Source organism: Schistocerca serialis, chromosome 7 (assembly GCF_023864345.2).
Source record: "Schistocerca serialis cubense isolate TAMUIC-IGC-003099 chromosome 7, iqSchSeri2.2, whole genome shotgun sequence".
NCBI classification, from domain to species: Eukaryota; Metazoa; Arthropoda; class Insecta; order Orthoptera; family Acrididae; genus Schistocerca; species Schistocerca serialis.
The window spans coordinates 86,955,783-86,982,354 of record NC_064644.1 but is presented as its reverse complement, the minus strand read 5'-3'; the positions used below and the strand labels follow the sequence as shown (position 1 = coordinate 86,982,354).

The window sequence follows — 26,572 nt, the reverse complement described above, 5'->3', positions numbered from 1 at the left end:
TTCAGCAAGCTGGACATATCTTCTCACCAGGTTTCACATTGCTCTTAGTCACTGCTCGCAATTGTTTTGCTGTTTCCACATTGACAATCCGTAAACCCTTTTTAACAGAAAGCTTCTTTGCACCAAAAGAATTACAAGATCTCTGTGGAAAGTCATATTTGTCCACAAGTATTGCTTTGTGATGAAAGCATATTTGTGCATTCTTAGCAAGACATCTCACTTCTTTGGTTTATTAATTCCTGTTCTACTGAAAATTCTTTGATTGGAATGAAACCTTGGTGTATGTTTGCAGACGACACGCAGAATTATCTACAAGGTCAATGACACATGGTACTGAAACCTTGCTGCTATCCATTACAATACAATTAAATTTATGCTTCCAACTACCTTTTGTTTGAATATTACGTAATGCAGAAGGTGTATATTTCCAACTGAAAAATATAAAACATAGATAACGGGATCTTCCTTGAGAATACAACACAAAAAAAATTAAATAACCTGATAAACATTTCTAAAGAGTCATCCTGTATCTTTAAATTTTTACTTACTCAAAAAAGATGTTATCCAGTAATGACAACACACTTTACATCATTTAAAAAGGCACACACAGCATCTGAACACTTCACTACGCGACAGTGTGATTCAGACTGACTGTTTAAGCACTAAACTGGTCTGTCTCAAAAATAAAACAAATTTTTCTGATCAGACAAGGTGAGTTCAGATAACCCAGTTATTTGAGCAATCTGGATGCCACTTGCAGAGCTTTATGACATGCTGACAGGTTGCACATAACTAAAGTATCAGCTTCAGAAAGTTATTCTTTCAGTAGATGCAAGGCAATAAAGTATAGTCAAAACTTGGTACAACAAGATTTATGAGCCACTTTGATGGCACACTATGATGAATTTACCATAGTTTGACCTTTTTACTACAATGAAGCTATTGTACCCAAAAAGTTGAACAGGATCACAAAGTTTCAGCACGACAGGTCTCATAGATCCTGAACAATGGTAAAACAAAGTTGACCATTTATTCATTTCAGTCAACGTCAAAAAACAAACCTTTATGAAAAGGTGGCTAGCGGCCCCACCATACTAATGAAGCTGTAACCTGGTAGTGCTTCATTTAAGGTTTATATGTACATCCTGCAAAAATTTCATCGAAATTGGAGATGGTAGAGTGGGGACCCTTAGGCCATTTGACATGGAATGACTCCAATGACTTCATAATTCTGACAGACGACTCTAAAGAACAGTTTAACAGAACAGATAATGTACTGAAGAATGGCCCTACTACAAACAATGTAAGCAAGTCTTTCAAGGAAGTATTTTTATAGGATGCAACCTTACACAGAAGCAAACATGGACAATAAATAGCACAGAGTAGAAAACAAAAGCCATTAAAACACTGTGCTACAGGTTAATAGACGCAAAGATAAGGTGACTATGGAAGAAGTATTGAATCAAATTTGGGAGCAAAGAGCTTTATAGCACAACATGAGAAAGGAGGATACACCAAGGATTAGGTGATTTGATAATAGAAGAAAGTATGGGGGAGATTAAAATTTTAATACAATGTAACCAAGTTAAAGTGGTTTTAGGCCGCAGTAGTTCCAAGTGAAATGTTTTGGACATGACTAGCTTGGAAAGCTGTGTCAAACCAGTCTTCATAGTGATTGCTACATTATGCATAGAGAAGTACTTCCTGACCGTGCTTGTGTGTGTGTGTGTGTGTGTGTGTGTGTGTGTGTGTGTGTGCGCGCTGCTAGAAGAGTTTAGATCATAGATATAACTCCCATCATGAGAAAATTTAAGATATTCACTGAACATACTGCAATGAGAGAGCTAGTGTAAAACTTAGGAGTGATACTGGAAAAATTAGGGATGCTAAAATGTACATAGTCAAAGTTTTTACTTTTTATTAATGAAACATCTGTAACATTTTACAAGCCAGCTGCTGCAGCAATAGGAGGAGTGGCCTCCGGCTTCGCAGCTTTGATCTCACTAGATGGTGAGGTTGGCAGCAACTCGTCTTTAGGTTCCACAACAGAAACATTGTCTGGCAGAGGTTTCTTGGGACCACGTTTGCCATTGGGATCCCAAGGCAACATAATCTTAACTTTTATACCAAGCACACCTGGAAAAAAGGACAAAAATTCATGTGTTGACTATTCATTGTATTGTACATATGAATACATTGGGTCGTATAAATAAAACTGAGCACATACTTTTTGGCATAATGGCAGAATTTGTGTTGCTTGGAATGCAAAAAAAGATACATGTAGCCTGAAGAAATACTGAAGAGAGAAACTGTAAGGTTATAGGGGTTTAACAATAAAAACATTATTTGCCTGGTGAACTTACTTTGAGAAAATCATGAAAGGAGATGGGGCGACCTTTCAAATGATGTAAAAGTAAAATATTTTTGTTGCTATTTAGCACACAAGTTTCCCAACTGATAACCGAGTTATTACAAACCTAGAGAGCCATTTCTCATAACAAGCCACACAGGTTACTGCTTATGTACTAACAGACTATTATGCACTGTATTTAACCATTATCATCTTGTGTTAGAATCCTGACAGAGTTCCAGTTTGGAGTCAGTAACATCACATGAAATTGCATTTTCATAAACTGTTCCTAGGTGTCTTAGTAACTTGCTGCCCCCCCCCCCCCCATAAAAGTACAATCCAAACATTGTGCAACTCTTCCAGAACACAATGATGCCAATGCCATATTTTTACACTGAATAGTTTGAGTGAGCTGAATGAAATTTAACATCAGTGTCCATTCTGTGCCAGACACAGAATATTACAGAAGAGGAGGAGGAGGAGGCAGAAAATTCTTTAGGTTTGAGAATCTCCTCTTTTGTTCATATGACAAGGAATTACTGCTCTAAAGCTTCAATGAGTTTGCCTTCTAAAATAACATGGACTTAGACAAGTTGAGGTTACATGCAATACCTCCGAAATAAAGAAAAGGCGGTGAATACCACCTATTATTCCGATCACTTCATATGGTATACATACCAACACAATAAATTAATGTGTTAAATTATGATGAAAGGATGTTGACAAATTCTGAAGCAACAGGTCTGTAAAAATAAGGAAAATTACAACCCATAATTGCTTTCTCAAAATAGATCCAACTTTTAGTTTTGAAGCACTGCTAGTGGTGACCATGTCCTTCACATGAGTATCATGGTAATGCCTTTGGTTATCCTGCAGTCACAGATGTCTTACTCAAGAAATCTGTAGGCATATTTCACTATATGTACAAGTGTTTCAAAACACAGAAGCACAACACTTTTGGCAATCTAACAGTAACAATTCAGATATTCCAGACTTGTTAACAGTGAGAAGAAAATGTTTTTCACACTTCACTGATTTCAGTTTTTAAACACGACTTTTCTAGTTCAAGATAATGTACACATGCACAAAACATTTTCAGAAGTCCTCACAAATAATCTGTACTTTCATATACACATTACCACAGATTTTAATAATCTATGAACACACACCAAAGTTACCGCATTTACTCGAATCTAAGCCGCACTTTTTTCAAGTTTTTGTAGTCCAGAAAACCGTTTGCAGCTTAGAATTGAGTGCAAAGTAAGCGGAAGTTCTGAAAAATGTTGGTAGGTGCCGCCACAACTAACTTCTTCCGTCGAATATATGTAGCGCTACACAAGCATGCTTTGCAGGCACAAAGATAAATACTGGCACCAAAACCTCTGCATCAGTAAATAAATTTAAAAAAAGGTGGAAGACGAGCTTTTTTTCTCCACCCCAAGTTTCGGCCACTGCATTTTCATACATTATTCAACAAAGTAAATACAAATTCCGTATTGTTTATCTTCGAATGTAGCAGCATTTCAATGTACTACGAAAATCAGACTGGCGAGACTGTTTGGGATGTTTGTCAATATGGCCAACTCTACGTTCTGAATTTTTTCCTACTTGTCAGAAGAGATGGTTGCTAATAGGAACTTTTATGAATTGTTAATAACATGCAGTATTCTCTTCACCATAAGACTAATACGAATATAAACATTTTGCCATGTATTCTTTCGTGTCTGCTGCTATCTCGTTTAAATCCTGTCTGCCTAATAAACTACGAAACTAGAGTGAGACAACAGCAAACGCAGAAGAATATACATATCATGTCATGTTTATATTCGTATTATTCTTATGCCTAATAGTGATACAGTCAGAAATGAAGCACGCCAATTGACTAGATTTTTAAATCTAAGATGACTAATTTCTGTGCAGAATGTAATTTACTAAAGAGGCGTCTGCAAAGATTTTCATGCCATTGTTTCGCTAATGAGACAATTCCTCTTTTTTTTAATATAAATTATAGGCGGCGGTAGCGTGCACAAAAGCAAGCCATGCCACCAGCAGCAACAGGCCGTAAACACTCATTATCAGAATGCGATAAACAATGCATGACATAGTACAGTAATGCATTTTCAGCTTAGAGTGATGTAAACACCTATAACAAAGAGAATGGCACCTATCAGATCAAAGAAAAGTAAGCAATCAATTCAAACCAGACGAAGCACGTAAAAAAGGTAGGGTACCGTATAAATACGGACGGACCACCTGACGCATAGCAATGGCTACCTAGTAAAGCTTAACTGCTAAGCTTACAACTCTAACCAAACTAATGTAGCTGTATCATCATTCATTTGACCTAAATTGTCTCTCTTATTACAATGGACCAACTTTGTTTCGATTTGGAGGTGCGGCCTAAAACCTTTCTCCCCCTCGAATTTCGAGTCTCAAATTTCAGGTGCGACTTAGATTCGGGAAAATTTTTTTCCCCCTTGATTTTGAGTCTCATTTTTCTGGTGCGGCTTAGATTCGAGTAAATATGGTAATATTCTACAAATTATAAAAATGGGTAACCTTCATATTTGCACCCTTCACAACTAATGTGGACTCGTTACAGCTTTGACAGGCTTGTTTGACCCTTTGGCATATCACACAAATATGAATATACAATTATCATAATCACAAACAGGATGCATCAGGCCAATGAATTATTTCTTCAGGAATGTAAAAATGAAGTGTTTGCACAACTGCTAATGCTGTTCCACATGGTAGTCTGGTACTTATTACCAGGAGACAGACAGCCAACAAATATTAGAAAGAGCCAATTTTTTCTTACCTTGTCTCAGTAACACATGGCGAGTAGCAGTATCGACATAGTCATTCGTAGGCTCTCCACTGTGAATCATGAGACCATCAACGAACTTCATGGACTTTGCCCGCTGACCTCTCAGCTTTCCAGATACCACCACCTCACATCCCTTGGCTTCACTTTCCATGATGAACCGCAGAACACCATAACATGCCCTGTGAAAGAAAAAAGTAATTTGTAACAGTCATTTATCTCGAACACACACTGACATCAATAATTTATTATTAATAGGAATGATTTGTAACTTAATTAAGACTAATGAATGTATGATCTGTGAAATTCTTATTCAAGTCAAACTACTGTGAGTTAGGAAACAGCAGATTTATCGTTTTTCATTTTTAATGCATGGCAGTACATCAGCTCCATGTCCATCACACATCAGTAGATGTCCAACTCTTGAAGACACTACCTACAGTGTACTTCAGGGATATCTAAGGCCCTCTTGTTTCTAAAATACATAAATGATATTCCACTTGCAGTTTCAGAAAATGCAAATTTATTCCTCATGGCATGTGATACAAATCTAGTCTAATAGAAACTAAAAACAGTATACTTGACAAACAGCCAATGAAATACTCTGAAACAGTCAAATACAAGCAGAAAGAATTTTTGGGACTACAGAAAGATCATAAACTTAGCTGGAAAATCCACTGCCATTGCAGTACAAAATTACTGCTATAGGTGATTAATTCCATCCATTTACTAATGGCTTATGGGATTTTCAGAACACACAATTTTATGGTGTTGGCCTGGCAAGCAGGTGAGCCATGTTCAAAACTCCCTCGTGCCATTTATCACCCCCCCCCCCCCCCCACACACACACACACACATATATACATATTACAAACTGTCATCCAGTCATTGAAAAGTTTGTTCTCTTCCTGTATTCTTGGCTGTTGTCATACTACACATTGGTTATAGAATGAGTCATGTGGTAAGACTGTTACAATCACAAGTAAATGTGATGAATAGTGAAAGCAAGCAAAATACCACATACTCTTCTCACATAAATGAAAACAAACATGTGTACTACATTACAACAAAGGAACTGAAGAGTTGAGACTTCAAAAATGAAAAGCAACTTCAAAAACGTTAAAATCTTATGTTTTCACAGAGCTCAGAAAGTGCGGTATTGTGACACTGTTGCATTCATTCATTCATTGAACATTTCCTTGGGAGTGACCACATTCACATTCATACAACACCTATATTGGGCAATGAGGCATATCTCACTCTCTCACCTGGCATACAAATTATGTGTGCTGGTAAGAGATTCTGATCACAAGACACATGTGCTGTCACTGATACACAGTATGTCATTTGCCATTCAAAAGCTACTTATTTTCAGCTGCTAGTAGAGTAGTTGTGCAGAATGAACAATCATTGTAGGCCTCTACCTTACCCCTCACTGCTGCAAATGGTGCGATGGGGAGTTTCCCTTTTAAGCAAGCATTTCATTGTTTGCTTGTAAACAAAAGTGAAATTTGTATATTCACTGACTTTACACCATGCATTATATCTCACATGTCAAAACTATGGGAGTTAAGACAACAAAACGAAGATCTCATACTGCAGAGTGACCTAGAACACACTTCAAATTATTCTGTAGAAGGTTTCAAGAACTGCATAACTGACCTCTCAGCCATTCCATGCCAAAAGGTGTAGAGGTTCTCACATGACCCCACACATTCTGACAAAATGTTGTGTGAAAGTTCACGTTCCCAGTTAACACAGGTACAGTTTCATGACCACCAATTCAATACGTATGGAGAGAAGACATTTGTTTGACCCATAACAGTTTTTAACAGTACAAGTATGCACCACAAAATGTACTGGAGAATGATGAATACGAATTGTACTGGAACAGAACCATTATGACAGATAAACCACCACCACATAACAAACCTGACATCATACTCACCAATAAAAAGAAGAAATTAACACAACTAAGCGAAATATCCATACCCAATACAACAAATATACAAAAGAAAACAAGAGAAAAAATTGAAAAATAAACCCAACTGGCTGAGGAAGTCAAGGGCATGTGGCATCCGGATAAAGTTGACATTATACCAATTATACTAGATAAAGTTGACATTATACCAATTATACTATCAACTACAGGAGTCATACCACACAATATCCACCAGTACATCAACGCAATACAGCTACATCCAAACGTATATATACAACTACAGAAATCTGTAATTATTGATACATGTTCAACTAGCCGAAAGTTCCTAAATGCAATTTAACATATACTGTACAGTTAAAAGGAAGTCACGCTTGATCAAGGTCTGCGTCACTTTTCATTTTTAACCAGACAACGTCTGAGAAAGGAATATTATAATAATAATAGATTTCATGAGCAATTTTCATACAAATATTTTGAAGTGAAATCGACAGGAAAAATCTCTCAATCTCTCTCTCTCACACTCCCCCCCCCCCCTTTCCCTTTCTCCAGTAGGATTTCCAGGTTGGAACACTACTTCTGTGATGCCATCAATCCATCTCATCCTCTGATGTCTTCTAATGCCTTCGATCTTCCCCAGCATTCTCAAGTTTCCGCCAATACCACAATTCAAAGGAGTCTATTCTTCGCCATTCCATCTTTCTAATGGTCCAGGTCTCACATCCACACATCATAACTGAAGAGACCATAGCCCTTATAATACTGATCTTTGTTACTAAAGCTATACCTTTAATCCTTAAAACCCTGCCAAGGTTTGACCAAGCAGCAAGCATCTCTTGATTTTGTAGCTGCGGTCACCATCAGCAGAAATCTGGGAACCAAGATAATTGAATGTAGACACTACCTCCTATGTGCCATGAAATGATAGGTGTAGTTGCCACAATTTTCATTTTCTTAATATTCAGCCTAAGACCAGTTCTTTCACTTCTATCACCTTCAGTAAGAGAGTAACTTTTCTTCACTTGCCACCAACAGTATAGTATCGTGTGTATCTAAGGTTGATTATATTTATCCCAGCTACTTTAATTCCAATTTATCTTCACCTAACCTGGCATTCCTCATAATCAGTTCTGTATACACATTGAAAAAGTAAGGTGGTAATATGCACCCTTGACACACGCCTTTCTGAATCTTGAGCCACACAACTCTCACCATGGCTTCTTGGTTCTTGGTCAGAGTATAAACTCCATATGAGATGAATGAGGTGTTCTGGTACTTCCATATTTTTCATTATTTCCCATAATTTATTGTGATCGACAACCCAGTCGAAGGGTTTGGAATATCAATAAATCAGAAATACACATCTTTGAAGAATTCTGTATCTCGTTCCATAATGTATTGAATGTTGGCAATGTGATCTCTGGTTCCTCTTCCTTTACGAAATCCAGTTTAATCTTCGGGTAGTTCTCACTTTAGATACTGGTGAAGTCTATTTTGTAACATTTTCAGCATGACTTTGCTAGCGAGTGAGAAGTTTCAGTGACATCTCAGCATTCTTTAGAAATTCCATTCTTTGGGACTCGTTTTTTCAAGTCTTCTGGCACTGTTGTGTGCTCCATATTTTCTGACATACTGAATGCAGTACTTTTACTGCGTTCTTTCCAATGACTGAACAATTCTGTTGGAATTCCACCATGTCACTAGTTTTGTTTTTGGCCCTATTTTCAAGAGTCCATTTGATTTCATTCTCCAAAACATCTAAAACATTAATTTCATCATCGTCAGCATTGTCTGTATGCAGTTCTTTCTTATATAGATCTTACATATTCTGCCCATTTTTCCTTAACGTCCTCTGCTTCTGTTAGATCTTTCCCATTTCTATATCTTATTCAAATTTTCATATGTAATTTCTCTTTGCTGTCTAATTTTCTTGCGAAGATCCTTTGAATTTCCCATTCTGTTACCTTCAACTTCTTTGCACTGTTTAAGAAGACATTTGTATTGCTTCTAGCCAATTTCTGAACACTGTATTTAATTTAAACATTGCTGATCCATCCCCTTTTATTTTAGTTTTCCTTCATTCTTCTGCAACTTTCCAGGCCTCAGCCAACAGCCATCTAGCCTCCCTTATTCTTTTTCCACTGAAAGTGTTTTTCTCCTTCGCAGTATTGGTTACTTTTGTCCACAGCTCTTGTGGGCTGCTTGAAAAAGAGTTTAGATTTTTGAATCCCCAGAAATAATGCATATTATGACTCACCAACACCAGGCCTTAGAAACTAACATTGCATTCTCCTACACCTTTCCAGTAGTTTACAAACCAAGGGCAAAATTTACTTTTTAAAATTATAAAAAAATGGGTATTTTCAGCCTATTTCTACAAAAAATGTATATTCACTGAACTCAAACTATTTTCATTAGAAAGACCACATTTGAAACCATCCAATGAAGTAAGTTTCACTCTCAACGCAATACAAACAACTATGCTAGCCATAATTAAAATGTACCTAAATTGTGCTTGGCACATACTGATTAATATGTAGTTCCCTCAAGGCAAAAGAACTTTAAAAACAACAAAAAACATTGCTGTTGAGACTCATGACATTCCAGCCAGTTTCTCCGCTGTCTTAACTACAGAATCAAATCAGTTATAAACTTCAAAAATTTTCTGTAGATTATCAAGACACTTTAAGACCATGGCAGTAACATTGTTGCAGGAAATCTGCAACACATTCTATACACCATTGTCACAATGTGGATTTGAGTTAATGAGGATTCTGAATGCGGTATTTCACAATGTCACTGATGTGTTAGTTTAATGCCAGTCTTAAGTACAACACTCTTGTGCTCACATAATTTGCAGTTTACATAGAATGTTAGTGTACTGATGAAAATTGTATGCTTTAGTTTCTCATCTACTTTTCACAGTGGTGAAGCATGCATTCCTTTAAATTCCAGACTGCAAACTGCCCTTCCGAGAAAAGCTACAGCAATTACTTCAAATTAGTACAGACACAAAATGAGGACACTATTCTCATTCAGTTCTTTATGACCATTCATTTTCTATAATAAGAGTTCTGAAACTGAACACTATACATACGTTAAGAACACAAATGACTTTTTGCTATTTGTAAACTGAAGGTGGAAAGGGGAAGAAATGGGAGGGATCACTGCTCTCAGTTGCATTGGCACATTATGCAGAATTGGTAGCGATGAGTGAAAATGTTTACCAGACTGCAATTCGAACCCAGGATTTCTTGCTAACTAGGCAGGTGCAATGACCACTGCACCAGCCACAATAGTGTTTTCACAATTGCATGGACTATCTCTGGTCGCCTCACTGCCAATCCACACTCCCATCGAGCACCATGTATCTGCAGCCCCTGTCCATTTCCTCCTATTCGCTCTTCCGAGACTCCCACAGGAGACTGGACACATCTGTACATCCACACTGACATGTCAAAGAACAGACACCACGCATTCATATAATTTGTTATTGTCCATGATGGGTAATATACTGCTGGTTTAATTTAAAGTAAGAAAAATAAGCATCTCCACAACAAGGAAAACTATATGGCCAGTCAGACACCATCACTGATGGAGCTGAGGTTGCTGCAATATATGCTGCTCCAGAATCCAGCACTTGTCACTGTTTCACAGATAATACAACGAATTCATTGGGCCATGTGTGAATACAGCAATAGTAATGTATTGCTTAACAGTCACATCAATTAAATATCTCGACGTAACATTGCAAAACTATATGAAATGGAACGAGCATGTAAGGAATGTAGTGGAGAAGACAAATGGTACACTTCAGTTTATTGGGAAACATTAAGTGCAGTCATCTGTACAAGTAATCTGATATATCACTCTAGTGCAACCAATTATTGGGCATTGCTGAAGTGTCTGGTATTTGCACCAAGTCAGATTAAAGGATGACAAACTCAAAGAGGTGGACAGCTACACTGGTTACAGGTAGATTCAAAAAAACATGTAAGTGTTATGCAGATGCTTTGGGAACACAAATGGGATTCCCTGTAAGGAAGGTGATGTTCTTTTTGAGCAATACTAAGGAAATTCAACGAACCAGCATTTGCAACTGACTACAGAAAGATCCTAATGCCACCAACATAACATTTCACTTATGACCACAAAGGTAAGAAGTTAGGGTCCCTTCAGAGGCATATAAGCCGCCATTTTACCTTCACTCCGTTCTATGATTACTACTTCTGATTTTGGGGGAAAACAGGAAATACATTGCCATAAACTATTCTTCCTTTATCTGGTGGCAAGAAGTAGAGATCCTGCAGTCGTTATCCTCTACAAAAACTATTCAAAACTACTGAGAAAAGTTATTAAAAATCAAGGAACATGCACAGTGTCAAATCAGTCATTCCAACAACATACTTAAGGCTATACGGGATGTAGAGAAATGACAAGTCAGGACAACCAGCCACAGAACAGGACATCACTACTGAACTGAATCAAAGAGCTATACATGACAACTCACAGGTAGCAAATATATTTAATGATTATTTCTTAAACACAGTAGAAAGTATAGGGACAAACAGTTCAACAGCAAAGTCACAGCAGTTAACTGGAAAAGCAACTCTCATTGAATTTAATCGCATTAATATATCACCAAGCTATCTTTCTGAAATTAAGAAAATAATATATTCTCTCAAACAAAAGTTCCTTTGGATCTGATGGTGTTTCCATTAGACATACAGATTTGTTCCTTTTATAATTGGCTCTGTCTTATCTGAAGTATCCAACACATCATGAAATCCAGGCTTTTTCCAGAGAGATTGGAATATTCCATCGCTGAACCCTACTTTTGATGTTCTCCATGCAACTATCCAGTTCAAGCCTCTATATCTTCAAATTACTACTGCAACTTGCAGCTTACAACTTCTGTATTCACCTCTGTCCCTCTACAGTTTTTAATCCCACTTCCCTCCAATACTAAACTTGTGATCCCTTGATGTCTCAGAATGTGCCCTATCAACCAATCCCTTCTTCTAGTCAGGCTGTTCAACAAATTTCTTTTCTCCCCAATTCCATTTAGGACCACCTTACTAGTTACATCTACCCATCTAATCTTTAGCACTCTTCTATAGCATCATATTTCAAAAGCTGTTATTCTCTTCATGTTCAAACTGTTAATCATCCATGTTTCAATTCCATACATAGGTGCACTCCATACAAATACTTTCAGGAAAGACTGCCTAACAAACCTACATTCAATGTTAAATTTCTCTTCGTCAGAAACTCTTTCCTTGTGATTACCAGTCTACATTTTATTTCCACTACTTCGGCCATCATGAGTTATTCCGCTGCCCAAACAGCAGAACTCACCTACCAGGTGTACTGGTATGAAATGAGCGTTAAGATACTAATGTGTCGACAGGGAACATTTGTTGTTAACGAGTATTAATTTTTTTTGTTTAGATTAGAGATTAGATTAATACTCGTTCCATGGATCATGAATACAATATTTCGTAATGATGTGGAACGAGTCAAATTTTTCAATACATGACATAATTAAGTTAATTTAACAACATAATTAAGTTAATATAACAACTTTTTTATTTTTATTTTTTTATAATTTTTTGTTTGGTTGGTATTACACATGGGTCATTCCATGTCAAACTGAGCCTGAGGCTTATTTTTTGAAAAATGCCAAATTTAACAATGTTATAGTTTTTCAAATCTACAAAAGTTGAATTTTACTGTCCTGAAAAAATTACATAATTAGCTGAGGAAATATAGTTAAAGTTGGCAATTCTACAGATGAGGATGGAAAACAAAAGGTTTGCTTTTTGTGTTGGCAGCTGTTTAAATTTGGGTTGCAGCAATTATTGATGTTTTAATTGTTTAATTTCAAGAGCAGAATCTTATCTTTCTGACAAACTTCAGTTTTTAAAGAAAGGGAAGTTATTAAGTATGCAGCTAATTCACAAAAGTTACTATGTATTTAGTGTCCCACCCGTGACAAAAAATATGAAAAAGTTTACCTTCTAACTCGGCAATTATAGTAATTTTATATATTTTAGGTTAGAAGTAAGAAAAACAAATAAAAACATCCAATGAACCATAAGGCACCTTCTAAGTTGTAAATGATCATCTATAAATGTTAAAAGAAATTGTGCCCCACCCGTGACAGATTTTTGGATGTTACTCAAATCAAAACCATTTAACACTTCTTGTTATTGTTAAGTTAAATTGGTCGATATAACAAGTGCTTTGATGGTTTACACTAAATAAAAACTTACTGTTTATTCAGAAAATGGGGAAAACAACATCAGCAGAGTGTATGAGAAAACTTCGAGAAAAACTGAAGAAAGATACCAGCAAGTACAATGTCCATAAAGAAAAAGAAAGAGCGGGATAAAAGAAGAAGGGAAAATATGAAGATGAAGGTATCCTTCAGTGAAAAATCTTTATTGGAATATCGAAAGAAGGAAGCTGAAAGAAAAAGGAAGTACAGACAAACTAAAGTCCGTATTAATTGAAGATCAGTCTGAGGCCTGTATTTCCCAGTTAGGATCATATAAATGTCCTCAGTCCCTTGGCAAAGCTGTTTCTCAGGTAAAGAAGGTGCTTCCTTCAAGCCCCTCAAAAAAATCAGCAGTAATAAAGCTTGTAAGTGAAAGCTTACCTAAAAAGGTAGTAAAGCAGATTTTCCCAGTAGTGAAGAAGACATCTCGTAAACTTACAGGTGATAATCTGCTCAAAATACAAAATTTTTTCACAAATGATGAAATCGGCAGGCAGACACCTGGCATAAAGGATGTAAAGTCTATTGTAGACCATGAAACTGGGAAAAGAGTTAGCTTGCAGAAACGTCACATGAATATGACAGTTAAGGAAGCATTTTTTTCTTTTTAAGCAAGAGAATCCAGATATTGATATCAAGATTTCAAAATTCTACGAGGTGCGGCCTAAAAATGTTGTTCTAACGTCTCAAATGCCTCACAATGTATGTGTGTGCAGATATCATGCTAACTTCAACTTCATCATTGAAGCCATTCACAAAGAAATAGCTAGTTTCCCTGCTACTCACACTCACCTTATGAATCTTGTTTGCTGTGACGTAGAAAGTGAAATATGCATGACAAGTCAATGCACGAAATGCATCATGAATTTACACACATTAATAGAGGGAAAGTTTGATTTGTGTGACATCTTGGAGAAAATGGACCGAACATGAGTGTCACCCTAAACAGACTACCACCAGTGGAACACTTCGTGAAGCTCTCTCTGAACTTCAGTCTCAACTAAAAACATTCAAAGAGCACTTCTCTGTCAAAAGGATGCAATCTGGAGCTTTCAAGACTGTGAAAGCATCAGTTAGTGATGATGAAGTGATATTGCAAATAGATTTTGCAGAAAACCGTGTAGCACTAGCACAAGATGAGATACAAAGTGCCCACTGGAGTCACACACAGATTACAGTGGTCACTATTTGCGTTTGGATGAAAAAAGGGCTACAGTAATTTGCAATTGTGAGCGATGAACTGTGCGACAACAAGTACTCAGTTTATGAATGTTTGAAGAGTATAATAAGTAAGCTGAAACAAGAGCTTCCCAATTTGACCTCGATACGAATTTTTTCTGATGGTTGCGCAGGTCAATCTAAGAACAAATTCACAATTTCTAACCTCTGCTACATGATGCAAGACTTTGGAGTGTCTGGAGAATGGTTTTTCTTTGCAACATCACATGGGAAAGGTGCAGTGGATGGCATTGGAGCTGTAACAAAAAGGGCTGTTTGGAATAAAGTTAAGCAAAGAAAAGTCATCGTCAGCAATGCACAGGAGTTTTTAGACTGTGCCAAATCATCTGTTTCTGGAATAAACTTTCTTCTCCTGACAAAAGATCATATTGATGAAAACAGAGACCGTCTGGATGGCTGCTGGAAAGCTGTTAAAAAAATAAAAGATATTCGCAGCAAGCATTACTTCAACGGTTACAATACCTGTAACCTAGTATGTGGTGGAACTTTCCTAAAATCAGATTTAGAGAAAGTGGAGGTTTTCCCACTTTCACCCAACATATATTCACTAATCTACACAGATTCTGAGATGAGTGATGATGAATCATATCCTGATGTCCTGTTGACATCCAATTCCCAAGAAGTTACAGGTTCAGAACCAGCTGTGGAACAAATCATGCCAGGAACATTTATTTTAGTTGAGTTCCAAACTGCAAGAAAGAAATCCACTACATACAGATATGCTGCAATTGCACAGAGAAGTGTAGAAGACAATGGGGAAATACAGGTTATGTGTATGCGATCTGTTGGGGACTCAGCAAAGGTATTTAAAGCTGACGAGGAGGATGTATCCTACATAGAATTTAAACAAGTTCTTGCTATTCTCCCGAATCCAAATGTCAAACATGTTAGGGACACCTTATGAGTTTCCTGGCAATTTAGACATTTTTGAAAGTGGGTGAGAGGCCAAGTGTATTTTTTCAAAGTGGTACATTCTTCAAGTGAAATAATTAAGTACTCAGAACTGTAAACTAATACTATACCAAAATCTATATTATTTATAAGCAACAAAAATGTTCTACAAAGTTATTAAAACTTAAAGTGTCCTCTAAGTATATGTTACCTACTGATTCATAGCTAACTGACATAATAAAATCAGTTTAAATAAAAAATAAATTGTACTTCACATGAGTCCCACCCGTGACAATTCCTTGTCCCACCCATGAAAGTCTTTGATTGCAATTATTTGTAAGTAAGTATTACTAATCTAATATTTATTGATATTATGTCATGTAGAGAATTGTTTTATTAATGTGAATTCAATGTTTTCAAAAGAAAATAAGTACATAAATCACAGAATTCTTCTAAAATGTTTGTGGTTATTCAATGCTACATCTATTTGCTGTTCCACCCGTGACAAAGTTTTAAAGATGAATAACAGCTCAATTTGTAAACTTCTGACATTCAGATTTAAAGGGAAGGTAAAACAATTATGTTTAAGGCAACCAGTCAATTTTTACTTTATTTCTATTTATACTTCATGTTATATCAGCATCTGACTGTTGAAAAACTTAGTGCAACTGTCCCACCCGTGACAATGGAATCCCCCATCTGTCAAAGATATTTAGTATACATCAAGTCATGAAACGCATGTTTTCATCAGAAAGTGATTTGCAGAAAGCATTAATTTTTGTTTTCATTTGGGGGGAGGGGGGAGGGAAGTGCTGCAGAGTCACATCGAATGCTTGTCGAGGCATATGGTGATCGTACTCTAGCGGAAGCAACATGCAAAAGAGGGTTTCAATGGTTTCAACGGTTCAGAAATAATGATTTTGATGTAAGAAATGAAGAATGGGGAAGACCACCAAAATAGTTCGAAGACGCTGAATTGCGAGCAATATTGGATGAAGATGATACTTTGAGTCAGAAGCAAATGGCAGCAATGCTAAATGTTGCACAACAAACAATTTCTGGCCGTTTGAAAGCTATGGGAAAGATCCAAAAGTGTGGAAAATGGGTGCCACATGAATTGAATGAAAGACAGATGGAGAACCAAAAAACCATTTGCCAAATTTTGCTTCAAAGACATGAAAGAAAATAAATTTTGCATTGAATTGTTACTGGAAATGAAAAATGGATTTATTTTAAGAATCCTAAATGGGAAAAATCCTGAGTTAATCCGGGACAACCATCAACATCAACTGCAAAACCAAATCAATTCGGCAAGAAGACAATGCTCTGTGTTTTGTGGGATCAGAAAGGTGTATCATGAGCTTCTAAAACCCAGTGAAACTGACTACTAATCGCTATAGACAACAAATGATCAATTTGAACAATGCATTGATCGAAAAAAGACCAGAATGGGCCAGAAGACATGGCAAAGTAATTTTTTTACATGACAATGCACCAGCACACAAAGCAAAACTGGTTCAGGATACAATCAAAACACTTGGCTGGGAGCTGCTACCCCACCCACCGTATTCACCAGACTTGGCCCCTTCCAACTACCATTTGTTTTCATCAATGGGACACGCACTGGCTGAGAAACACTAGACTCCTATGAAGTCGAAAATTGGGTGCCTGATTGGTTTGCTTCAAAAGACCAACATTTCTCTTGGTGTGGTGTCCACAAATTGCCACAAAGGTGGTCAAAATGTATAGCAAGCAATGGTCAGTACTTTGAATAAAATGTTTTTACTTTTCAATTCAAAATTAGTGTTTCATTTTCACAAAAAAACCTCATTTCATACCGGTACACCTGGTACCGAGTTGTGTGTCTCATTTCCGAATCTAATTCCTCTGTATGAACTCATTTAAATTCAACTACATTCCATTATCCTTGTTCTGCTTTTGTTGATGTTCATTTTACATCCTCCTTTCAAGACACTGACCATTCCATTCACCTGCTCTTCCCAGCACCTTGCTGTCTGTCAATTACAATGTTGTCAGCAAACCTCAAAGTTTTTGTGTCTTTTCTCTGAGCTTTAATTCCTACTCTTATTTGGTTTCCTTCACTGCTTGCTCATTGTGTGGGTTGAACAACACTGTCAATAGGCTACAACCCTGTCTCATTCCCTTCTCAGCTATTTCTTTCCTTTCATGGGCCTCAGCTCATAACTGCTGCCTGGTTTCTGGACAAGTTGTAAATAGCCTTTCACTTCCTGTATTTTACCCCTGCTACCTTCAAAATTTCAAAGAGTATTCCAGTCAACATTGTCAAAAACTTTCTGTAAGTCTACACATGTTACAAATATATGTGTCTTTCCTTAACCTATCTTCTAAGGTAAGTCATGAGCCAAGGTTACTATTGCCTCACACATTCCTACAAGTATTTTGCTTGTCTCCTGCATTTTGAACACCAGATGGAAGAGTTTTGCCATAGCTGACTCTCCCAATGAATTCTGAAGGAATGTCAATAATAACCGAACTGTTTCACATCGATATTTTCCAAAATTTGAGACTGATGTATTCTAGAATAGTATCTCACCTGAACTACAATAATGACCTCAGAAAATCATGGCCTGGATATTAGAACAGTTTTTCTTTTGAGAATGTCATTTGTTTGTTCATTCTCCTAATACTACAAGTACTGAACCACAAAATAGTGCTGGCTGGCATTTTCTGCAAGATGTTTAACTGTGTCAATCACAATATTCTCCTATGTAAATAAGTTTTATTGCACTGATGGTAGCCCACCAATGGATGCAATATCTAACCAAAACAACTCAAAAAGTTGCTATTAAAAATTCAACTTTAGTTCGGGGAAATTATTCTGATGGGGGAGAAATCACGATAGGGGTTACCACGACTCAGTCTTACATTTACTGTTGTTCCTCATATGTAAATGATCTTCCATCTAACATACAACAAGCAGAATTAGTTCTATATGCAGATGGCACTAGTATTGTAATCAGTCCAACCATGAACACAGCAACAAAAGAAATAGTAAACAAGGTAAATTCAGTTCTGCACATCTAGGGATACCACAATGAGTATAAGTTTAACACATGGTGAGGAAATAATTAGGGCACAAAACCTTTCAAATTTGTAGGTGTCATTGATGAAAATTTAAATGGGAAAGCATATTTTGGAGCTACTAGAACAACTTAGTTCAGTCACATTTGCCGATGAATCATTGTAAATCTTAGGGAGAGAGAAATCAGTTTGCTGACATTTTCATTCTGTAATGTCATATGGAATAAAGTTCGAGTAATTCATCTCTAAGAAAGTCTTCGTCGCTCAAAACATGGTGTAAGAATAACACGTGGGACTCACCAATGTCCATCTTGTAGATGTCTGTCAAAGGAGTAACTTACTTTTGGTAACTTACCCAGTGACATAAAATGTCATACACAGTAAAGTAAAATTTGAAAAAGTTTTACGACAACTCCTCCCCTTTAGAAGGTATTCTAATATTGTAAAGGGAAAAACTTGGAGGTTCAGCATGTAGCCACATTTACACATTAATTTGTGATAATGTAAAATGACTCACTCCACATCATTACAGCTTATCATGCAAATGATACATCGGACACCAAACTAACTAGATCAAATTCGAAAGCTTTACGATGCAGCCTTTAATGTTTGGTGATGTAATGATGGCATAACACTACAAACTTTTGTTTCCTACTTTTTCAATAATCTTCAATGTCAACACCATTTGCTTCGTATTCAATGTCCATACAGTGCACACCCACTGTACACATTAGTTAACTATGGATTATACTGTATCAAACAGCTAGCAACTGCAGATGCTATACCAACCAGCCCACGACATTCTTCACCGAGATGTATCACACATTCTTTACATTCCAAAGTGCAAAGCGGCAGGCTGAGCAACTCAAGTGATTATCTCAAATTAATACAAACACCAAGAACACTACCCCTGTTATTGGATTTTTATACCCCTTCATTTTTTATTAAAAAAAGTAGGGCTCAACACCTTATACAATGTTCCGAAACAAAATGGGCTATTTCTAAAGTTTATCATGTTTCTGATTCAAGCTCACTTTTATATAAGACATTTAGATGATTGTAGAAAATAATGGAAATCAGATTTATTCTGGGCACCAACAGAATATGACAATTTCCACTGCACTTTTACCTTATTGTTTAGGGCCTCATATGATCGCACAACAAAACCAAATATAGTTTGTATGGTTTAGATCAATGTCTTTTATATGGGTTTGTAAGAGTCTGCAAGGAATACTTTTACAAAAAAAAAAAAGTGGCATGATAAGTTCCTGGTTTAACCCACAATTACTCCTGTAGAGATAACAAGCCAACCTCCACTTTACTTCTCCAAGCACCTCTTGTTTCTGCTTGCTTTGCTTCAAATTACCTGTACAAAACTTTCTCATGAAATTTTATTCTACATCAGAGAGCAAAAAGTTGTGCACTGTAGCCTACTTTTGTTTCTTCCAATAAATATTGCCCAGGATGTCTAAGCTGATAAGAACTTTTGAGGACACTGTCGAACGCTCCACTATGGGATCAAACAACTCTGCAAGTATTCGTTCCGACTTCTGAACCGGTATCAGATTCAGTGGACCACAGTGCAGACATCTGACATTGTATTCCTGTCTACTACTCTCAAACTGCAATGGAGTGTTGACAACATATGTCATTGCCGAATAATTGTTCGGTGTGGGTGATATTGGCATCAAAAGCCGCCTACAAATGGACTTATATGGATTCTAATCATTTAACCCCCAGCTGGTAACATCCATCTCTCAGGGAGGTATAAAAGCTCAAGTTCCTGCTATGCTTCATTCATGAGTTGAACATGCTACTGTGTGGATGTCACTGTTTCATTGGTTTTCCTCCACTGAACTGTGTAAGGAGCTGCTGAAAAACAGGTTGACATGTTGGAACTCTAAAATCCAACAAAAGAGAGGTTCCGAAGGAGCTTCTTCCCAACCCAAAGAAAGAAGTGGGCTCCAGTACGTATGGTTTTACCAAGGATCTTACACTTATCTTTTGTTCCAAAAATCTAAGGCAGTTTTAGCACTTTCTTCAATGCACTACACTGTATATACTCATGAAAGTAACAACAACCCAGTTTCTACAATGCCAGAAAATCTGGCATAGACACTCTAGATATGAAGTGCAGCAACTACTAAGCTAACCAGAGAACAAGGAAATGGCCACTGTCAGTATTTTACTTCCTAATATCTTGGAACTGCGCAAATGCTTATGTAATGTATCTTCATAAAGGTGCGATTTCAAGATTTGAGTTCATGAAGAGCATAGGAACGAAAGACGTCATATGCAATGAAGGTTCCAGATTCTGACCCCAGGAAAAGTATTTCATGTATTTTGGGTGAAAAGCAAAGACATGAGAGCCCAACAAAAAGAAAAATAAGTGACAAGCTAGAAAAGAGAAAACCGTCACTGTCCCTACATATTTAACAGAATAACAGCATACAAGTGCGTGAAATGTGATAAAGCCAATTCCTTACAGTGCCCCATGAAAATATGTACAACAGTTGAGTTTTTTCCCCTATTTATTTGCATGAATATCAAGATTTTTGAGAAATCACATGTCAAGTTTAGAACCTATTTGATTTGAGAGTCAATCTCGCAAAGGAATAAAATACTTTATTAACTATATCATGTAAAAAGTGATTGCAAGACAAAAAAATATTAGTATTAACTTTTCATCAAGCTTTTAAATTATTTCCGATAGTCATTACAGTCTAAATTCTTTGCAAAATTTCGTCATCTTAGGCTCCCAGACGGATGTTACCGTAATTGCCAATTTTTCAAGAGTTACTAACTAAGGGTTAATTCAAGGAAACGATTTTGCCTAAGTGGCTGGTGATCGCAAAACAGTCTTTCCTGAAGCAGACGTCTATATCTACAGCACAAATCACGTAATTCCACTGGAATACACAGAACAAGTATACTCAAACACTAAAATATCTACGTATCACACTTACCTCCTAACAGCGAGACCTCCAATCAGCTTGTAACGAAGGGACTCTGCCTGTGCTATAGCGCAAAGCCCTCTAGTCGCCACCTTCTCTGCATAGAGTTCAATTGACTGGTCTTGAAAGTTAAATCTTTTCTGAACAACGGACGTCAATTCTCGTATCCTCCGACCCTTGTCGCCCAAAACGTTCTGTGTTCTTGTTGCCATAATGATGATCTCCGTACGCGTTGGTGTGACACGAACCTCCACGCCGGAATATCCATCCTCAGCGAGTTCTCGCGTAAGGAACTCATTTAATTCGGCCTTAAATACGCCGTCTCCAACGAACTGCAACAACATACAATAATATTAACAACCTGACAACACTACAACTACATAACCTATCTGTACACACAACGTGCAACGCAAACCGAATCCACTGCATCCAGACAGATATCTGTACTGTTATGCACCACTACGATCCAAAATTTTCATACACAAACAAATACAAATTTCCCTATGATGCGTAAAACGTTTCGCTATCACCTGTCTAATACATTAACGACACAAACCTTCTTTTTCTTCGATATGGGAACCACCGCCATGTCTAAAGTATAGCAGTAAAGGACTTAAAACCTATCGGGGCTTTCCGGAACACGCTGTATACCAGAGATAATGCAAACACCAAAGATAATAATTTTTGAGCAAAGAGGTCTACTTGTGATTGTCCGCTAAAGCCCGGTCCACACGCAACGATCTGTCTGCGCAGACATCGGCGCAGATGTCTGTACATGCAAAAGATCGCTGCAAATGTGGTGTGTTCACACGACACAAACCCCAATCTACTACTCGCCCGCCATCTGTCGGTGTAGAAAAGAAATATCAGTGGCAAGCGACTACACTCCCCGAAAACGTCAAAATTTAATTAAGTTATTTTGAAAAATAGAAATGGAGGAAGTTCTGTTGTGGTCTGTGTTCGCAACCTGTGTTGCAAAAAACATTCAGACCAACCGCAGGAAACAGAGAAAGCGGTCAAAATGGTGCAGACAGTGGCTGCCAAAGCGAAAGCAGTTTTGTCACGTAAAATTACTGCTAGAGTTGCAGGGCGAACCTGTTTTGTTTTACATACCCTCGTGTTCCATTTCCTCGCACATTGGCACTCCAATTTCATCTTCAATTGTACTCCTGCTTGGTCTTGGCGTTTCTTGATCACTAAGAAAGCCAAGTAGATCAAAATACCATAACGTTGGCTGGTATACTTTATCTACTCCTACACCAGATCTTCTAGATTTCTGAACTTTGGATAACTCTTTTCGGTAAACAGGTCGCTGACAGACTACTTTACTTGGCTTGCCTTCACGATCTCATCCTTCAGGAAAGCGTAAATAGCTTCACATGTGTTGGGTATTATTACACTCAATGCTTGTTTCGATATTGCAGATGAAAATTCCAAATCATTGTAGCTCCTTCCTGTTGCTAGGAATCTTAATGTTACTGCCAGGCGTTCATGAGGAGAAATTGCCCTTCTCATACAAGTATTTTTCTCATAATATGAGGGGTTGCATGCTTTAAGAGATAATTATAAGTTTCGACATCCATCCGCAAATAATTTCGCCAGTTCGCAATGAAATTATTTTTTTATTACCGTTTCTCTGTTTGCCGAGGCGCCAACTGCCCACAATTTTTCAATTAGAGCATTGTATGCTGCTGTCTTTTTGTCTCGGTCTCTATATTCTTTACTTTTAATCTACCACAAACATGGGTGGTTTCTGTATATTTCAATGAATTCACTTACAAACGCTCGAGAAAACTGACGAGTATCAGCCATTTTAATGCCCTGTGCACACAAATACAAACACTAGACTGAGCAAACAGCTGTTTCGCGCCAGATTTGCGATGTTCTCCTGTCCACACGCTCCAACTTGTCTGCGCAGATGTGGTTTGAACCGACAGATTTGAGAGGTTTCGCTCAAACCTCCAACTCCAACTTCCAGGTTTGCACACACTTCAGATTGGTGCAAATCTTCTGTCTACACGCAACGATCTGTATGCGCAGATGAGATGTGCACAGACATTTGCGCAGATAAGATCATTGCGTGTGGACGGGCCTTAAAGTTTGTTCTCAAAATTTTTGTGCGAAAATTTTTAATCACTATATTCACATGCGATACAACAGCCAGAATATAAAACTGAATTTCAGGAGATAGATTTTTCCTGTCTTGCTTACTTGTTAAGGTGAATGCACAACGGCCGTTACATCACGTCATTCCCCGTCCGGCCAAATATTCTGAAATGTAATAAAATTTTCACTCTACAGCGGAGTGTGCGCTGATATGAAACTTGCTGGCAGATTAAAACTGTGTGCCGGACCGAGACTCGAAATCGGGACCTTTGCCTTTCGCGGGCAAGTGCTCTACTCATGTAACTTGAATTGACTTTACCTACTGTGACGTGACAGCCAGTGTGAAAACACCTTGACGTAATTATGCCATGACATGATGCCGCCGTGATGCCCAGTGTGACTTAGCCTTTAACAGCTGAAGCAGTTTTACTTGACCAGTCAAATATTTCACACTGGCCATTGCGTCATGTCATATCATGGCACATCAAAACATTCCACAATGCATTTCATACGGCAGCCTTCACACTGGCCATCACGTCTCTGTCTGCGTTTCCCGGGATCAAAGTTTTGATGGTTGAAGTCATCATTTACTGTTGATAGTGTGACAGCTAGGCTCATTCACTCTTGATACACAGACATGCTATCATCCTTCATACTTCATTTCGACATGGTTTCGTCAGGTTGTCGTTGACATCAGTTTTATTCTACATCTTTGTTATTTTTTGTTATTTCTTAAGTTGAAAACGATTGAGAACCTTCAATAGGTTGAGATCACATGACTTTACATGATGTGACGTGATGGACAGTGTGATTACAGTATGACGTGAAAATGCTGTTGATATGATGGCTAGTGTGAATGGCTCTTATGGCCCCTCAAAAGGAGTTTAAATTTCATACGGTGGCTATACTCCACTTTGTTTGAAGCAAATTCAATTCCCATCCGCCATTTTGTCTTTGATCAAGGGTGTCCCATGCTTTGTCACGGCACCTTCAAATTATCTTTAACTAACATCAAATAGCTTTTGGTAGCTTTATTTTTCTCAAAAAGTAGTAAGAGGTGATTTCTGTGTACACTGGCAGCAACAGGTAAAGTTTTAATCGAAACACAGAAAAATATTTCAATGAAGATAAAACTGCAAAATAATTCAAAACATATTCGTTTACCCATGATAACTTCTTGTTGCTTGAAAATTGACTACAAATCATTACAGGTACTGGCCCATGATGTCTTGTCATTTACTGCGTGGGGTAGCCACGTGGTCTGAAGCGCCTTGTCACAGTCCGCGTGGCTGCCCCTATCGAAGGTTCGAGTCATCCCACGAGCATGGGTGTGTGTTGTCATTAGCGTAAGTCAGTTTAAGTTAGATTAAGTAGTGTGTTATCTTAGGGACTGATGACCTCAGTAGTTTGGTTCCATAAGACGTTACCATAAATTTCAAAAAAAATTTAATGTCATATCATGGCACTGTCTAGGTTCCCTGAGATCGAAGTTTTGATCATTGACATCATCTCTCACTGTTGGTCATGAGACCATCAAGCTCATTTCCTCCTGATACACAGACAAATTGTCGTCCTCCATACTTCGTTTCGTCGTTTCGGATGCTTAGAAAACTACGTTTTCGTTAGTAATCAGCACGAGTGTTTTCGATACACAACATATTTTGTAGCAAATCAGCATTTGTGGTTCACAGTTCTGCTCAAGAATACACCTCCCCTGAATTTTATTGCATATCAATGAAAATAGACGCGCTTTTTTGAGCATTTTAGGAAGCTACCATTGTCTTTTGCATAATCTATGAGCAATTTTTAGTAAATTGGCATTTGTGATTCGTAACAGATATTCTAACATATTGTGTTACATATAGTTTTCCTCAAAGAGGAGCAGCCCTATATATCATTTGCACTGATCGTAAATTAACTCTGTTTTCTAGTTTGCTAATAACCATAATCAACCTCAAAAGTTTTAGGAAACTACTAATTTTGTCATACGTTTTTCCGTTGCCTTAACATAAATCTCGTTTTGTGTATTTGCTTTATTTCTTCTAGGGAAATAGCAACTTTTTAGCTCAACAGGTTAAAATATAATCAGTAGGCTTAATTTACAGTTATTTGTTCACTGTCTTGTAAATCATTGCACCAGCCAAACTCCAGCCCCACTGTGAAAACTGTTCTTGAACGTGGGATGAGTTGGAGAGTTGTGTACCATAGGTACCTCAAGTACTATCCTCTTCTGTGGGTCCTGTCTCCTCCGCAGAAAGTGCAGGAACTATTACTCATCTACTTCATTGTGAGTGGAACGACAATGGTAGAGCTAAGTGTCATATACAGGATGGACAGGGACCAAGAAGGACTAAGGATGTTATACAAATCTACCAACCATCAAGTTCGATGTGCTGCCTTTTACTGAAACTGAGCCAGTGGGATTCACCTCGTCTGCTTTGGGCACACCTGTTTTGTTCGGTGTCAAGAGGAGGCAACCCAAAAGGGTAGGGGTCTAATAACTGTCAGCAGTAGAAATGTATGACAAATGCGAAGTGGCAGCAAAGAACAGGATAGGACACCAGATGCATTCAGTGTGTATGCCTGCGTGTCTCATTCAACATGTTGAAGAGGCTATTCCAGCAGCAATTGAGGGAACAGTGTGCAAATACTGCAGATTGTGGTGCACGTTGAAACAAATGACGCCTGTCTTTTGTGCTCTGAGATCATGCTCAGGTCATTCCAGTGATCGGCAGAGAAGGTTGAGAAGACCAGCCTTTGCGTGAAGGTTCAACAAAGCTTACAATTTGCAGCCTTGTGCCCAGAACTGACACTGGCCCTTCGGTTCAGAGTTGAGTGGAGGGACTGAATATGAGACTTCGAAGGTTCTGTGACAAGCCAGACTGCGATTTCTTGGACTTTGAGTCACATGGTTGAGAACTGT

The 26,572-nt window shown here is 37.7% G+C and overlaps 1 protein-coding gene across 1 annotated transcript; it reads right to left on the bottom strand.

Annotated features, from left to right (window-relative positions):
* Positions 1–1,894: 1,894 nt before the first annotated feature.
* LOC126412493 (40S ribosomal protein S3-A) lies at positions 1,895–22,257 on the bottom strand. Its single transcript, XM_050082112.1, has 4 exons — positions 22,100–22,257; positions 21,556–21,875; positions 5,172–5,359; positions 1,895–2,136 (listed from the first exon to the last, which is right to left on the bottom strand). Exons 1-4 carry the CDS (start codon positions 22,130–22,132, stop codon positions 1,943–1,945), a joined length of 735 nt encoding a protein of 244 aa, XP_049938069.1. The 5' UTR covers positions 22,133–22,257; the 3' UTR covers positions 1,895–1,942.
* Positions 22,258–26,572: the final 4,315 nt, after the last annotated feature.